General features: G+C 44.5%; 1 protein-coding gene across 1 annotated transcript in view; it reads left to right on the top strand.

Moving 5' to 3' along the window:
• Window positions 1-17,352, top strand: part of SORCS3 (sortilin related VPS10 domain containing receptor 3) — a 429,816-nt gene that overhangs the window by 127,781 nt on the left and 284,683 nt on the right. The window contains exon 2 of the mRNA XM_067537027.1: window positions 9,653-9,720. Coding sequence (XP_067393128.1) covers window positions 9,653-9,720 — 68 coding nt within the window. The remainder of the gene's footprint in view (window positions 1-9,652; window positions 9,721-17,352) is intronic.

Below are 17,352 nucleotides of genomic sequence, written 5' to 3'. Positions count from 1 at the left end.
TTTTATGGTGAGAGCACTGGACTGGTGTTTACAGAGATCTAGGTTCTTTTACCAGTTGTGCCTGGACATGCTGTGTTAGTTTGGGCAAATTGTGACTTTATCTTTCTCTGCCTCAGTTTTCCTGCTCTATAAAACAAGGACATTTCTTGTCTTACAGTGGTGGTACTGGCTATGCATCAGTTAATGTTTGTGCAAAGTGCTTTGGATTCCTCCAAATGGAAGGTATCATAATAATACTTAGTACTTCGGAACTCTGTTCTCAGGAGAAAATTGTATTGTTAAGGTGTTAATCACTGCACCCAAGAAAAGCGAGTGCAGTCTTATTGTATATGGTGGGCGTATATGGCTGGGGATATGTGTGGTCCTGAGGATAGCCAATTTTGGGTGAACGTATTTCTGGAGGTTTCATCACATGACATGATCTTTAATTAAACATTAATCTTTAATTCCTGGAGACTTCAGGACAATCCTGGTGGATTGGCAGCCCTATGTGGAACTCAGAAGAAATTTACAGTTGTGCCCAGAAGGGGTTTGTGTGAACACTATTTTTGAGGAAAGAAACAAAGAAATCTACAAATCAAACCTCAGCTGGAGACTCCCCATTTCATCATTTGGAGGTGGGGGTAGTGGGGTTATGCAAAAACAATGAATTTCCCCTGATCTTGACGCAAACCCATAAAATGTCAGTTTCATTTCAAAGCTTCTCAGACCTTAATCTGGAGACTGTTAACTGACCTAGCCATGGGTGAGATTTGTGCGGTGTGGAGTTGGACTGTGCTGGGGCCCTGATCTTATGCACAAGCCTAACTCTGAGTGTGTGAGGAGTCCCACTGAAGTAACTGACATCAATAGGACTCTTCCTAGGGCTAAAGTTTAAGCAGATGTTTAAGTGTCTTACTAGAGCAGGCCTGGGTGTGTGGATCCTGTGCCATGCAGCTTTCTGTTGGCTATAGAGACCAGTTTAATGGCCAAATTAATCCCTTCCGAAACTAGACTGAAGTCAGTGGATGAATTGACTGGACATTTTTTCTTTAAGACTATAGTGCAAGCAGTCAAACAGCCTGGGACTGCAACATTCCATCTTAGCTGGCTCTCGGAAACACTGGCATTTGAACTGGTCTCCCCTCAATCGGAGAAGGCCTGTGGGGAGCACTGCCCGATAGCCTCTTGTGTTTACCCATTGGTGCAGATGCTTTCATCCAAGTCAGGGAAATGTACATTGAAACAGTGGACAAGGTCTCCTGGCTTAGCATGGAGGGAAAGGGTTCCGACTGTTCTGGAGAACAGGTATTCAGCTCGGAAATGGGAAAATGGGCCCCAGCACTTAAGAGCATGAGAGGGAGAGCTCTCATTTTCTACAACTAAAGCGATCCCTTCTCTCTCTTTTCTAGCACTATGCACTCCTTGCACGGCACTCATTCCTCTGCTCATTATTAATTATACGCTGTAAATATGTGGACTGGGCTACTGGTGAGCTACGTTAATCTCCGGGCTGATCAAGCCAGATTGCTGAAGATAGGGATGGATCGCATGCAGCGGATCAGCGTTGACTTCTCCGCTCTCTACCTAAAGTGATCACACGTCGTTCTCTCTCTTTAATGAGCATGTCTCCTTGAGAAACGAGTGTAACTGCCTTGAGTTGACACTTCTCAGTTGTTCTGAAGTTCTTTATCAAGCGGCTGAAGGAATCAAATGCATTTACACTCTAATTTGTTGGAACCAAAGAGCCATACATCGATTATAGGGGTTTATGCGAAGCAGCTCACCAATTTAGAGGTGGCAAGATCTGGGGAAAGGTTTAATGAACTAAACTAATTTTCCTTCATTGTAAAATTTTACAGCCAGGAACGATTCTTATGCTACTGAATGTGCTCAGGAGCTCATGAGCCCTTCTGTAATTTGTTTTCAAGGAGTCCTAATATTTCTTCCATACAATAGGAATTCCTCTGTGCTTGGCGTTTTCCATATGGAACAAAACTGAGGGAGGCAATGGCATATCTAGGTCCATTTTCAGGTTCTTTCTCTGCGGATTCTCCCTGTTTTTTTTTTTTTTTTGTCAAAGTAAAAGCTACCAGACTGACCAGTGTTGGAGACTGAAAGCCTCTGTCTTGAGGAGAAGTACGCTGTACTTGCCAGGTACGCAACAGTGCATGGTTCCTCATGCTGCCCCGCCAATGTGCTTTCACCCTGACGTGGAGGAACCAGCTCTAGTGAGCAAAAGAAGATTTCAGTCTCCATTGCTTGGCCTGTCTTTTGGGACTGTCAACAGAGGGAGCCAATACTTAGACCTGGTCTACACTTAAAAGTTAGATTGACCTAACTATGTCTAACTAACTAACGCTCAGGGCTGTGAAAAATTTTGTGACCTGAACGCCATAGTTAGGTCGACCTAATCCCTAGTGTAGACACGACTAGGTCAATGGAAGAATTCTTCATCAACCTAGCTATCACCTCCCAGATAGGTAGATTAACTACACTGATAGAAAAACCCGCTACCATGGATGTAGGAAGCATCTTTGCTACGATGCTGTGGCGGCTCAGCTGCTATGCTGTAGTTGTGCCACCGCAGAGGCTGTAGTGTAGACATCCCCTTAGAATGGAAACTCTTTGGATCAGGAACTGTCTTTTTGTTCTGTTTGTACAGCGCCAGCGCAACGGGGTCCTGGTCCATGACTGGGGCTCTCAGATGCTACCATCATACAGATAATAAACAACCGTAGTTCTTTGTTAGAGCTGGCTGGGAATTTTTTCCTTCGAAGTGATGATTTTTCAGTAGATGATGCAGCTTCTGGAAAAATTGACTTTGCTGAAATTTTTCCGCTAGGAAAACCGAAATGAAATATTTCACTTCAGATCATTTCATTTGGAGTCAATTCATTGTTAAACTGCATTTTCACACGGGGCTGCATTGCCTCATGGGAGTTGTTGTCGTTTGGCTCTCTCATGCCCTTGTTCCCTCCTATGGGCTGGACTCCTTGGCTGGACTACAGTCTCCTATGATGCAATGTGGTCTCTCCTCTGACTGAGCTGCATGGTGCCTCATAGGAGTCAGATAACTTGGGGTGCATCATGGGAAAATACTTTGGCCACAGAGCCCATCCCCCAAGGGAGAATGGGGGCATCAGGTAAATGAACTGCAACACCCAGTTCAATAAACAGAAATGAAACCTTTCCGTTCAGGAATAAAGACATTTCTCATTTTGATTGAAAATATCAGAATGAAATGTCTCTCCATTTCCGACCCAATATTATCCTCCATATCCCCTCCATACATTTATTGAGCTCAGTTTTGAAGGGGATGCTATGATGGTACAGTCTAATTTGGCAATTGACTGGTCTTTGACTACTTGTGCAGACATGCCAATGGCCTGTGAAGGAGTGTTAGGTAGGAGTGTTAGTGGGTTCTGAGGTATCACAGAGAATTCTTTCTTGGTTGTCTGGCTGGTTAGTCTTGCCCACATGCTCAGGGTTTAACTGATCGCCATATTTGGGGTCGGGAAGGAATTTCCCCCCAGGGCAGATTGGCAAAGGCTCTGGGTTTTTTTTGCCTTCCTCTGTAGCATGGGGCATGGGGCATGGCTCACTTGCTGGTGGATTCTCTGTACCTTAAAGTCTTTAAACCATGATTTGTGGACTTTAATAACTCAGTCATAGGCCAGGGGTCTATTACAGCAGTGGATGGGTGAGGTTCTGTGGCCTGCGTTGTGCAGGTGGTCAGACTAGATGATCATATTGGTCCTTTCTGACCTTCGAGTCTATTTGGAGATTTTTGTTTGATGAAAAATTCTGATATTTCAACGATTCATCTTGTTTTGGGACAAGAAAATAATTTCAGTATCAAAATTTCTCACAGGATGGAAATTCCAGTGTTCGCTCAGCTCCAACAGTTACCTGGTAGCGACTGTCTTGAGTGCCAACTCCATCTTGCATAGGGCACCAAACATCCTTTGGTCACAGTGCTCTCCAGATAGGGAAGATGGGGGACAGCCTAGTAAGGGTGTGCTGCACAACCCTGATGGAGACCCAGGTGGAAATTCTCTCCATTGCCTTTTGCTTTTCAGGTTGTTGGGGACTGTTTAGCCAGGTGTTGGGGTGTCATGCAGAGTCCCTCCCAGAGCATTGGAAATGCCTTGTTGCCAAACAGTAACTTTCCTGGCAGATTAAAAAGTTGTTTCAGAAAGGTGTTGTCTAGTCCTCTTTGTCTAGGAGGGTGGTGGCTGTGCAAAGTCTTAAACAGCCCCTGATGTCTCTCGAAGATAACTGCGTAGTACCGTGCTATTTAAAAACCTGTCTGAAAACAAACTGGGACCTTGGCTGTATCTTTCAGTCTGATGTGTGTCTTGGCTGTATGTGACATTGCTTTGGTAGTTACATTTGCTCCCTTAATATTACAAGGTAGTGCCATGAAGAAAGGGACTTTCACAGCTTTATTCACAAGGATTTGTATGTAAAGACTTCCTGCGATTCTCCCTGGTTTTTAAACTCCCTACCCTATGGTAAGTGCTATACTTATTGACTCTGAATTGACTTGTTTCATAAGCAAGAGCTGCATTTTATGCTGGCAGAACCCACTTTGTTTGTGGTTATATTATGAGCCTGTCTCTAGCATTGGGTGTGGGTGTGTGATTTGTGTGTATGATGTGTTGTAGTCACTCTGTAGTATATCACTAGTGCCTCAGGCAATTCCTGTTATTTTCTGGGACCCTATGTGAGGTTTGCCTGCTAAGCGATGCTTACATTTCTACTTTGCTCTCTCTCATTTTCAGTGTGGTTTCCAGACAGTAAAGGCTGGATTCTGCTTTGTTATGCTGTTGTCAGTCCAGAGGAGCTCACTGAAGTTGGTGGCGTTACTCGAGATCTAAACCAGGATAGCAGAGCTGGATTTGGCCCACTAGCGCATAGCCAGCATTGGTCTAGTATTTGCAAGTTTTCCTAATGATAAATTACATACTGTAAGGTACAATTACAATGAGCATAAAACCCATCGAGAGCTATGTAAGGAACTGAGTGCTTACCGAGGGAGTATGAACACAGCATCCATTAGAAATTACAGGGGAAATTAAATGGGCAGAGTGTAATTACCCTGTTGGAATTTGTCCAGGATTGTGGGCCTCAATATATCTCATGCATCTAGGATCTGATCCAGCTGCCATTGACTTCCGTGGAAGACTTTCCATCAGCTTCAACAGAAGCTGGATTGGATTCCTAAATTGGAAAACAAGTATCCTGTCACTATAAGAGAAATCAAACCATCACGTGGCTTTACATCTCAGGAGAAAGATCACCCTTCCAGTACCACAGTGCCCCCTAGCTCAGTGTGGTGCGTTGATTCAGGAGTCGGAGGAAGAGGGCCACCTCCTGCGTGATTAATGGCACTACCATTTAAGGGTTCTCCTCTAAGCGCTGACGGTGCTGCTTAGCTTCTGAGATCAGCGCATTGCCCCTGGGCAATAGGAAGCATCCTAAAAATAAGCCACGCTAACCAGGGTATCATGGAGAAAGTGGGAATCTAGCCCCATTGCAGTCATCAGGCGACATGTAGTGATAGACTGTGGTACTGTGTTAATCAGGAACGGCAGACTCATGCAGCCATCAGCCTGGGTCGCCATTTCTTGCTGATGGTTCCTCCCCTTGTGCAGAAAGCCGTGTAGAAGCGGTTAATTTATAGCACTATTTTTCTTATTTCCCTGCTGCATCATATTGATTTATAGATTGGCCTATGCTGACTCCAGCCTATCTAGCAACTGTTCCTTCACATGCCCTACCAGAAGCTGCTTAACTTATATTTCCCCTCTTAAGTCCTGCCATTGGGAAAATAAGGGAGTAAAACAAAAGCAAGAGAGGGAATGGTAACCACAGTATAAAGACAAATGAATGCTTGAAGCAGCCATCCCATCCATTTACCTAAGCAGAAGCATGTGCCCAAGGGTTTTGTATGGTTCCCATCCATCTCTTTCCTGTGATATGCTATCAATAACACAATACTGCAGCCCAGGCTTTGTGACCGTGATTAACGCATTTCCACTTTACCCATCTGCCTTTCACTCATTATCTCGGGTGATGGTTAAACAGGGTCAGGCCAAATTAAGGGCATGGCCCTCCACACGCCATTGAGTGTAGTGCTTGCTACTACGAATACAGCTGGGCAACATTTTGTCAATGAAAAGACTTTTTATTAGAAAAGAACTCCTTTGAAAACAAAAGCTTTGCAAAAGGCTGACCCTTTTTCCGAATTTTGCTCGACATTTTATCTCAACAGTTGTAGCTGTTTTTTGATTCACCAAAAACCAACTGGGTTTGTGAAAAATTGCTATAAATATTTTAATTTTTTTAAAAGAAAAAATGCCAATTTTTTTTTGTGACGTTACCCTCTGGGGGGCCATGCTGAGGTTGCTCAATTTAGGGTGAAACTGCAAAGAACGGGGCAGGCAAACCTCTAAATACTGGTGGTTTTTCTTCCATAAGATTCACCAAGCCAGCAACAAACAGCTTCTGATCACCTCTCTGGTTATTCAGAAGACAAAAACACAGTTCCCTTAAAGCCATCCACCTCTCTGGCCTTCATCCAGAGAGCCAAGTTAGTTATGATAGGAATTATTGGGGTGTGTGTGTGTGTGTGTGTGTGTGTGTGTGTGTGAGAGAGAGAAAATTCCACTCCCAAAGGACTTGGACACATTACCTACCAGTCATTTCAGATCTTACCCAACTACATGCTTAAAACCAATGCTTATTAACTAAACTAATATTTTTTTAATAAAAGAGAGAATATTAGTTAAGTTCATATGCATATAGATGAGAATAAAAATTCATAGGTCAGTTTCAAAGCAGAGATGATAAACTGAGTTGCAAAAGTTCTTTCAGGATCAGGTTTGTAGCAACGGTGAAATAAATTATTAATTTGCAAAAGTCTCTGGGGGTCATCAGTCCTTGTTTAGAGCTTCTTTGTTAGAAATCCAGTCCAGAGAAATGAAGCAGGAAATGAAGACCAAATAGTCCATGTACAGACTCTGTATAATTTCTTCCCTAAATAATAGCAGTGTGAACCAGTCTCATGACCATGACCGTAGACTGCTGACTTGAATTTCCCCTGATGAAATCCAAGCAGCCTTAAGATAAAAAGGATCAGGACCTTAGAGTCTTTTTTAGATCTGTGCAGGCTTATTGATCTCTTCTTGACAGCAGATCACACAGCAGGTAATCCTTGGGTGCATAACAGGTAATGACTTGTGGCTTTGAGGTAACCTCTCCTATTGTCCTGTGCACTCAGGTATCTAGCTACATTAGCACAAGGCAGTCAGCAATTTACAACCATTCACAGGTAGTGACTACGTCAACTTCAGAGAGAAATAAAAACAATAGTATTATTGTATTCAAGTTTCATATAAATGTTTGATTTTTGAACTAACAGAATACAGTGACAGACGGGAACTATTACACTGGTAATCACTAACAAGATTGTAGGTACATAGACATGCATAGCCATTATTTACTTCCTAACTTCTACCAATATAAGTTTAAACTTAAAAGTTTTAGTTATTTTACAAGGAATGGCTTTAATTACCATTTGCATTTCCTCTCAACCTGTTCTCAAAGGTTGTGCTTGGGGTTATTCAGCCAGCTAGGCTTAAACCTTTCTGGCCCAGTGTCATACATTTAAAAAAAGAAAATGGGCCTATTTTGAACCCTGGAAAATATGGAAACAAGGGTGAAATTTCAAAATTTTGCAAAATTAAAAAAAATCAACAAGTTATTACCCTGAGTGGTCTCGTTAATTTCAGTTGGATGTATCACATGGTAAGCATTATATTAGGCAGTAAAGTCCAGATCTGTAAAGAGATTTAAGCATTGATCTGCTCCGCATTTCTACACCTACAAGATTTAGGAGCCTAAAGCTTGGGCTTAGTTCTGAAACTTAGGACAACATAGATACATCATCGCGGGGTGTGAAAAATTCACGGTTGTGAGAGACGCAGCTAAGCCAATATAGGCCCCAGTGTAGACAGTAGATTGATGGAAAAATTCTTTTATTTTTCTGGCTACCATCTCCCAGGAGGGTGGATTAACTACAGAGATAGGAACTCCTTTAGTCCCTGTAGGAAGTGTCCACACTACAGCGTTTCTGTGGTGTAGCTGCTGCGTCGACCTGGAGTCTGTGTGCGCCGACTCCCACCAGTCAAGCACTTACCACGTGGTGCAGATCAGCTATATGGTGTTGCTTTGATCAGCTCTGCGCTACAATTGGCCGGTCTAGAGATGCAGTACTCAAGTGGGGCTACGTCACTGGCCCCCAATACCTGCGACTGCGGCAGAGAGCCTCAAAATCTGAAGCTTCTCCTGCCAGGCCAGCTGCTAGAACGTGCCAGTGAGCTGGCGGAGTGCAATGATTGGGTATGAATGTGGGCAGGAAGCAGTATGAGGACATCAGCACCGGCTCTGCTTCTTGTCTAGATGTGCCCTAAGTCGCAGGTGCCTATGTCACTTTTGGAAATGAGATGTCGCCTTTTTAAATTACTCAAGTGTTGCAGTGCAGAGCCAAGCAATGCCGAACTACCTTTCATAATCTGCTGTTGGCTGGATTGGCCTTTCTGTAGAGGTGCGTATGCAGGGGAAAGAAAGAGGACTAGTGGCAATCTGTGTGAGTAATGTTCAGTGAAGGTCTTATGGCTACATGGGGGTGCGGGACAACTGGCATAATATCTCTAGGTGTGCTAAGACGTGTGAGCTCACCAGCAACCCTGGTTATATCTTCTAACGTCCCTTCCAGCACAGCTGTCCCAGGCCCTGATTCAGCAAGGTACTTAAGCATGTGCTTAACTTTAAGCATGTAAGTCCCACTGACTTTAATGGGACTTACATAGTGACTATAAAATGGGGTGAAACTAAATCTTCGCTTGAATTTTGGCATGTTCAAAGTCTGAATCTGCATTTTGTGCTTTAAGCGCATCTCTGCTAAAGCTAAATAGTCCTGGAAATTGCTCGGGGTTATGGCCATCCCATTTTCCCAATGGTTGGGATGAAGCTTTGGCTATGTTTATTTAATGTATAGTTCAGGAAATGTTTCTTTGCTTGAAATGCTGAGATTTTGCCTTTCATTGATTGATTGTAAAGCCCTTTGCATGTGAGCAAGGCAAATTTTGCCCTCAGTCCAGGAGTGTGAACTCTTACACCTATGGGAAGTTTCAAAAAATATAATGGAGTTCAGCGTGGCTGCTCAGTCTGGATCAGGGCCTTAGCATGAATCCTCTCTCCGTTTAGCATCACTGAGTCTAAGGAGTATCATCATCAAGTACCTTGGGGAATAAAGATAGGAGAAGTCAAGTGTGGTTTCTGGTTAGGCTACTTAGATAACAAGACCCATCTGGTTCCCTCCCTGACCTTGAATAACTATGGCTATAGAGAAGCCAGCTAACAACGTTTAAATTAATTCCTGTTGGCATGTTTTATTTCAAATGCAAAACATTCTGAGGATTAAAATAAATGTTACTAGTTACATGGCTGCATTAAGCTAATGATTTTCTTTTTACCTACTTGATCCTATAATACCCCAACTTTAATGGATAAATGCTAAGCTCTCCTTTGGGTGATTTCAGATGCATTATATACGTAGTTACAAAATCTAAAGAAAGATTCTTTCTTTCTTTCTCCCCTGCAGGTGATCCTCATTCTAACAAAGCTCTATGACTTCAATTTGGGGAGCGTGACGGAAAGCTCACTGTGGAGGTAAGCGGATTATAGGAATCACAGTGACTGGCAGGGGAGCAGTTTGCTAGGCCTCATGTCAAACTTGGGCCACTGAGACCTGGAGAAGCTGAATTTTTTGATGTGGGAAGGGTGGGGGAGAGTCAGAGCTTGATTATGAGCTGCTCTGGGAAAACAGTCTTTGGTTGGGAGCTCGTTAATTCTACGCCATCAGGAGGTTGATGGATGGGTGGTGGTCTGGTTAAGATACCAGACAGGGACCTAAGAAAATGTGGGGTTTGGTCCTACATCTCCCATAAGTTCACTGGGGGCCCTTGTGCACATAGCTGAATCTACGTTACCCATTGGTAAAAAGGGGATAATCCTCCTCTTTTTGTGTGTGTGTGGTCTGTTATCTTGTTTAGATTGTTAACTCCTCAGGGCAGGGACTGTCTCTTACTCTGCCTGTGTACAGCACCTAGCACAATGGGGGTCTGATCTTAGCTAGGAACTCGAGGTGCTGCTGTAATGTAAATAATAAAAATGCCCAGAAGAAAAGTCTGTTAGAGATAGTACATCTGAGAATGACTTTTAAAACAAGAAAAAAACACAACCCAGAGCAATAAAAACTTGATGGCAGGGGGACAGGTCTTGGCTAAGTGAGAGAGTCTGCCTAACTTCTGTATACAGAGACTGTATTATTTGTCTTACCCGAGCACCTAAGAGCCCTAGGCATGGACCAGGGCCCCACTGTGCTAGCCACTGTACAGGTACAGAACAAAAAGGTGGTCCCCGACCCAAGATCCCCTTGCATCCAATCCTATCCTGTATTTCTCATATAATGGCCCAAGTCCTCAACCCACTGATACTGACGGCAAAACTGCCATTGATTTAATTAGGCCTAGGAGTTGGCTCAGGAATACTTGTTGCAGTTGGAGAACTTTTATCTGCAAAGCATGTTTACAGTACAAACAGCTAACTAACCAGCCCAGCCCAGCCCATCCTCTCCTCCACCTGAGTCCTTCTGCAATGAAGGCAGTACTATCATCCTTCAGCACATAGGTGGAAGTGAGCAGAGGCATGTCTGAAGCCACACACACACAGTGTCAGACCCGGAATTAGTATTTGTAGTTCCAGGCTCCCGGTCCCATGCTCAGCTCACATCTCCCATGTGTTGCTTCCATTACTGGCTTGGATGGATTAGCCAATATAGTGAGTTTATTGCTTTTGATTGTGCTATGACCATTTCATTACCCTGTTTTATGCACGCATCTGAACTCTCTCTTCTTAACAGATTCAAACTGCACTGGCTGAGCTGCCATCCTACTATGAAATTACAGGGGAATTTAAATAGGCACACAATGTATTTAGGCTCATGGAACTACAACTTGGATGTTTTTTATATATGACACGTATAAATGGGGGTGTGTGGGTGTGTATATGTCACACAATTAGAACTGTGTGTCTGTATAATATATATACATATGCTTACAGACAGCGTATAAATATTTGGGCCATATCCTTAGCTCCTGTAAATTAGTTTAGCTCCATTCAAGACAGTTTATACCAGCTGGGGTCTTGACCTTTGTATTTCCACCTGTTCTGCAGAAAGGGAGGGTCTTAGCTCTGTTTAAGTGGTTTTTTGGTATTCACCGTACTGGACAAGAGAAATTTTAAAGGGCCAAGACGACTTCACTTTTATACCTATTGTATTGCATTTATTGTTCAGTCCATGGTAATTCTGTTTCTGAATAGGACCCTTCTTCTGCACAGACACTCTTGTTCTGCTTTCCACCCAGCCTTTTTGATGTCTTTGTTCTCCTCAGTTAATTTAAAAGTCACTTTTGCAAGACCCTTTCAGGAGCATTACCAGATGGGAGCTAACCATGCAGGAGAGTCAGTTAATGCATTAGGAGTTAATTGTTCATAACAGCTCTTGAAACTTCTTGACTTGCATGGCAACTCTAAAGCCCAATTGCAAAATACCATGGTAATCTGCAAATGTATAAATAACCATGCAGCTAAGAGGGAACACAGCCGTTTTCACTTACCTTGTACTTCTCAGGGTCTTTAAGCCTTGAAAACTTTTGCCTTGCACCTAACAAGTACAAATGACACAGTAATTATACTTTAAGCATAATTACCACGCAATCTGCTCTGCATAAATAATGTAACGAGCCAGCAAATCCTGTCTTAATGCCAAGAAATTGCTGCTGCATTTGGGCTGTGAGAAAAGGTGATAATGACATTCCTCTTGGAGTTTTTTTCTTTCTTTCAGAGAAAGGAAGGTGGGGATTAGCCATCAGCTGAAGCTAAATGTTTCCAAGTAAGTTTTAGAGCTCATAAAGAAGAGATGCCAAAAACATAGACCGTTTTATGAAACCCATCTTGTAGGGTCCTGAACAGTCCATCTAGTTTGCAGCAGAGGTTACAAAGTGGTAAATAATGACACGGATAGGGTTCTTGTGGCTAGATCAGGGGATTAGGAATCAAGGCTCCTGCTTTCTCTTCCAAGCTCTGGTCAGGAGTGAACTCTAGTGGTTAGAGTAGGGGACTGGGAGTGAAGACTCCAGGACTCTAATCCCAGTTGATTTGCCTGATGATCTTGTGCAAGCCTCTGAGCCTGTTTCCCCGTCTGAAAAATGCAGAATAAAAAGGTTTCATTAAGGCTCACAAAGGGCGTTGAGTTCCTCTGATGGAAGGTGTTATAGAAATGCAAAGTATTTATTAATAACGACATATTAAATGGTAGGAATGACCTGAGAAATATACAAACTTGATGCCGTTGAATCTGTTTTGAGATTTTTATATCCTGGTATCTGAGCATCCTACATGGTTTAAAATAATCATCGCAGGAATGTGCAGGCATTCCTGGATTTTTCAGTTTCCGGAGCTAAGGCACGTTCTTGCAACTAACCAATAGTTCTACTCTCCTAAACAATAGCACTTCTTGGTACTGGCCCTGAATAGTTCGCAAACAGGGTTGTTTCCAGACGAGAAGAAGGACTCAGTCAACAGTAAACCATGTGCTAAAGCCTCAGAGGAAGTGGCAGGCCCACCCACAGGGGTGAGCAAAGGGGGCAATTGCCCAGGGTACCAGCAATTTAAAAGGGCCTGGGCCTCTTCCGCCCACGGCCCCACCCATGCTCCACCACCCTGCCTGGCCCTGCTGCGTCGCTCCTCTTCTCTGCCCCCCTCGCTTGGCCTTCCCGCCATCACTCGCCACTTGTGTCCCTCCCATCAGCACCGACTTTTTGGGGGTGCCCAGGGACCCAGCGCCCACATAAAAATAAATAGTGGGTGCTCAGCACCCACTGGGACGCTTGGGGTGACTAGTTGTTGGTGCATTAGTAGGGCAAGGCCAACCTCATTTTGACCCTAGGCCCCTGCACCTGCCTCTGGCCGCCTCAGGGTGGCACCCAGCCGGGGTGGGGGCCCGATTTTCAAGCCAGGCCCACCCCCCCACTATAACCAAAACAACAAAAAAGCAGCTTAAGGGGTTAGGGTTCGGCTGGTCGCCGCGCTGGGCGTTAGCACACAGCACCACCAGCTCCTGCTGCTCACCTGGGGGCTGGGGCCACCCCGCCTGCAGTGCCCCCCCCCCCCGCATTAATTTGTGCCTCCCTCGGCGATGGCGTTTGCATGGCTGCAGCTCCCCGCCAGGCTCCCTCTGACCCCAGGCAGCTGGTAAGACCTGGAGGGACCCGGCTAGGCTAGAGCTGGGGAGGGGGAGGGATGGTTTGGGGTCCCCGGTTGGACAATTGGGTGCCCTGAGCCCCAACCGGCTGTCTCCTGACCCTGCCACCCCCATGGGAAACCCCCTCCCCCACCACAGTCCCGGCAGCAGCAGGGGCAGGATAGAAACTGCTTGAGTGGGGCTCATGTCCTGGCACTGCCTGCTGCCTCCTGCCCCTGGTGACCCCGTGGGGGGCTGGAACCAGGGTAGGGCACCCACCAGCAAAACAAAAAGTCAGCACCTATGTCCCCTGCTTCCCCCCCAGCCATTGCTTGTCGCATCCCTGCCCCCCCTCTTCACCCCTTCCGGCTGTCGCTCGCCACCTGGGGGAAGGGGGAGTGTGGAAGAGAAGAGGGGGACCAAGTGACGGTGGGGGACACCGAGTGGGAGGGGAGGGACGCAGTGGCGAGTGGGATGAGCGGAAGGGGTGAGGGGCAGGGCCTGGGGTGGAGCAGGAAGTGGATTGTGGGTGGGGCGGGACTGTTCTGCCTTGGGGCCCAGAATTGCTGTCAGTGGAGCTGGGACTAGGAAACCCTGCAGTACTGTCTCCAAAGCTGGGCTTGATCCGGCATTCCTCATGCATCAAAAACTGCCGCTGAATTCCCTCTTGGTCCTTGGGAGTATGAAGTGAGAGGCCGCTGTTAATGGAAAACTGCACTGCAATGGAAAAGCTATTCTAATCTCGGCATCTAAATACAAAGACAAGTAAATCAATAAGAAAATGTCCTGAGTGTAATTAAAAAAAAAAAAATTAACAATCGCATTGGATTCTGTTCTCCGAACTGTCTGAGGTAGGTTAAGTCAGAGCACATGGGACTCTGCATTCAAATGAAGAAATAGAGGCATTGCTAAAGTCCTGTGGCATTTTTTATTTTGTTTTAACTTTTTTGTGTGTGTTGTTTTTGTTTTTAAATTCATTTTAGCCATGGGGTGGGATGGGGGAGGGAGATGAAAGGGGGGGGTTCCTGTCCCTGAGAGGTGGGAGAACTGTGGCAGGGGAGGTGTGATGCAGAGTGAGCCTGCCCCTCACTCACCCTGCAACGGCAGGTCTTCTTTTGTGCAGCTGGGCCCAGGTTCCCCCTCTGGGTGTTGCGATCTAGCGGGTGGGGTCGCAGCACTACCCATCTTTGGCCTGGATGCCTCCCCATCATGATGATAGAAGGATCTGAGTAAATGGTGCTTACAGGGTGGCTAAAGAATTCCAGGAAAAACCTGTATTTTGCCAGAATTTTTTTTTATTTTAAACTAACCATTTATTTTTTTATTTTTGGGAGGGGGAAGTGTTTGCTTTCCATGGACATTTTTTATTTTTTTCATAAAAAAACCAAAAAATGCATCCAAAAATTTAATTCTGAAATACTGCTGTAGTTGTGTTTGATGTATATCTTCAAGCCTAGGAGTTTATAGCACTTTTAGGTATATCACTTCTAGGTTTCCTCCCTGTCTAGTGCAAAGCTGGCAGTTCAGATTATAGAATCATAGAGTTGGAAGGGACCTCAGGAGGTATCTAGTCCAACCCCCTGCTCAAAGCAGGACTAACCTCAGCTGTATCATCCCAGCCAGGGCTTTGTCAAGCTGGGCCTTAAAAACCTCTAAAGATGGAGATTCCATCACCTCCCTAGGTAACCCATTCCAGTGCTTCACCACCCTCCTAGTAAAAAAGCCTTTTTTCCTAATATCCAACCTAGATCTCCCCAACTGCAACTTGAGACCATTGCTCCTTGTTCTGTCATCTACTACCATTGAGAACAGCCTAGCTCCATCCTCCCTGGAACCCCTTTCAGGTAGTTAAAGGCCGCTATCAAATCCCCCCTCATTCTTCTCTTTTGCAGACTACACAAACCTAGTTCCCTCAGCCTCTCCTCATAAGTCTTGTGCTCCAGCCACCTAATCATTTTTGTTGCTCTCTGCTGGACTCTCTCCAACTTGTCCACATCCTTTTTGTAGTGGGCGGGGCCAAAACTGGACACAATGTGGCCTCACGGATGCTGAATAGATCCCTCGATCTGCTGGCAATGCTTCTACTAATGCAGCCCAATATGCAATTAGCCTTCTTGGCAACCAGGGCCTACTGCTGACTCATATCCAGCTTCTTATAACCTCCAGGTCCTTTTCTGCAGAACTGCTGCCTAGCCTGTCAGTCCCCCGTCTGTAACTGTGCATCTACATAAATCTTTTTTGTTGTTGTTAATCTTGGCCTCACATATATCTTGTGGCAGTCAGTTCCACAGATTAATTATACATTATGGAAAAAATAAATCTTTTCATTAGTTTTAAATCTGTTGCCTTTTAGCTGCACTGTATATGTCGTTGTTCTTGTACTGAGAGAGTGGGTAAACAGGAGCACCTGCTTCCATTAGTTATTTTCTATAACTCTATCATTTCCCTTTTTATTTGTCTCCTTTCTCAACTAAACACTCCCAGTCTTTCTCATTCTTCTGTATATAGACATTTCTCAGCTTCTAGCCATTTTCATTGCTCCATTATGATCCTGTCCTATTTATGCTATATCATTGTTGAGATAGGGTGACTAGAATTGAACGCAATGTTCCAGATGAGTGTGTACTATGCCTGTCATAAAATTGTTAGTATTTTCTAGCCGATTCTTTATACAGTCTACCGTTTTTCTTTTCTTTTTTTTTGTCCACCACTATGGACTGAGCAGATATTTCTGTTGAGCTTGCTATAATGACAGCCGGGTAACTGAATTGTTACTTAATTTAGAACCTAGGAGATGTTTGTTTGTTTTTGTTTGTTTGTTTGTACGGCGGTAGACAAAAAGACAGACCCAGTTTACAATCCAAATATAAGACAAGTGACATCAGTGTGATACAAGAAACAAACCTGGGACTCACTAGGTAGCATTGAGATATGTAGGACCAGCATGATAAGCTGTGACCACAACACACCAGCTTTACTAAGTAAGAAGATGTTGCTTAGATTATTCCTTCCAATGTGCGTGACCTTGCATATGTGAAAACTGAATTTCATCTGCTTTCGTGTTAGCTGTTACTTAGCTTTTTTAGGTCCTGCCGGAGTTCTTCATATCCTGCTGTGTTCATGATTAACATAAGTAATGCTGTCCCTTTGCCCCAGGGAATTAGCCTATATTTGGGGCCTTGTAGGGTTGTGTCCATTAGGAGAAAAAGTTAATGATATGTGTCTTTGGTATAACCATGGTTATTTACCCCAAAAAAGGCCACGAAGTGCAGTTTCCATGAACACGTTAGAAACAGCAGCTTCCTTGTTCAGAAATTCTCATGTCTACATAAGAACAGCCATATTGGGTCGGATCAATGGCCCATCTAGCCCAGTATCCTGTCTTCCAACAGTGGCTGGTGCCAGGTGCTTCAGAGGGAGTGAACAAAACAGGGCAATTGATCGAGTGATCCATCCCCATCGTCCAGTCCCAGCTTCAAGCACTCCGTGGTTTAGGGACACCCAGAACACAGGGTTGCATCCCTGACCATCTTGGCTAATAGCCATGGATGGACATAGCCTCCATAGAATCACTGAAGTGTTGGACTAGAAGGGACCAGGTCTTCTAGTCCAGTCCCCTGCACTCAAGGTGGGACTAAGTATTATCTAGACCATTCCTGACAGGTGTCTGTCCAATCTGCTCTTAAAAATCTCCAGTGATGGAGATTCCAGAGCCTCCCTAGGCAATTTATTCCAGTGTTTAACTACCCTCACAGTTAGGAAGTTTTTCCTAATGTCCAACCTAAACCACCTTTGCTGCAATTTAAGCCCATTGCCTTTTGTCCTATCCTCAGACGTTAAGGAGAACAATTCTTATCCCTCCTCCTTGTAACAACCTTTTGTGTACGTGAAAAATGCTTTGCACTGTTACACTATTGACTCATATTTAGCCTGTGATCCACTATGACCCCAAATCCTAGTACTCCTTCCTACGCAGTCATTTCCTATTTTGTATGTAT

The sequence above is a fragment of the Emydura macquarii genome, unplaced genomic scaffold (assembly GCF_026122565.2).
Source record: "Emydura macquarii macquarii isolate MOO-44397 ecotype Brisbane River unplaced genomic scaffold, CSIRO-AGI_Emac_v2 contig_3692, whole genome shotgun sequence".
Taxonomy (NCBI): Eukaryota; Metazoa; Chordata; order Testudines; family Chelidae; genus Emydura; species Emydura macquarii.
This window is presented reverse-complemented; position numbering and strand designations above follow the sequence as displayed.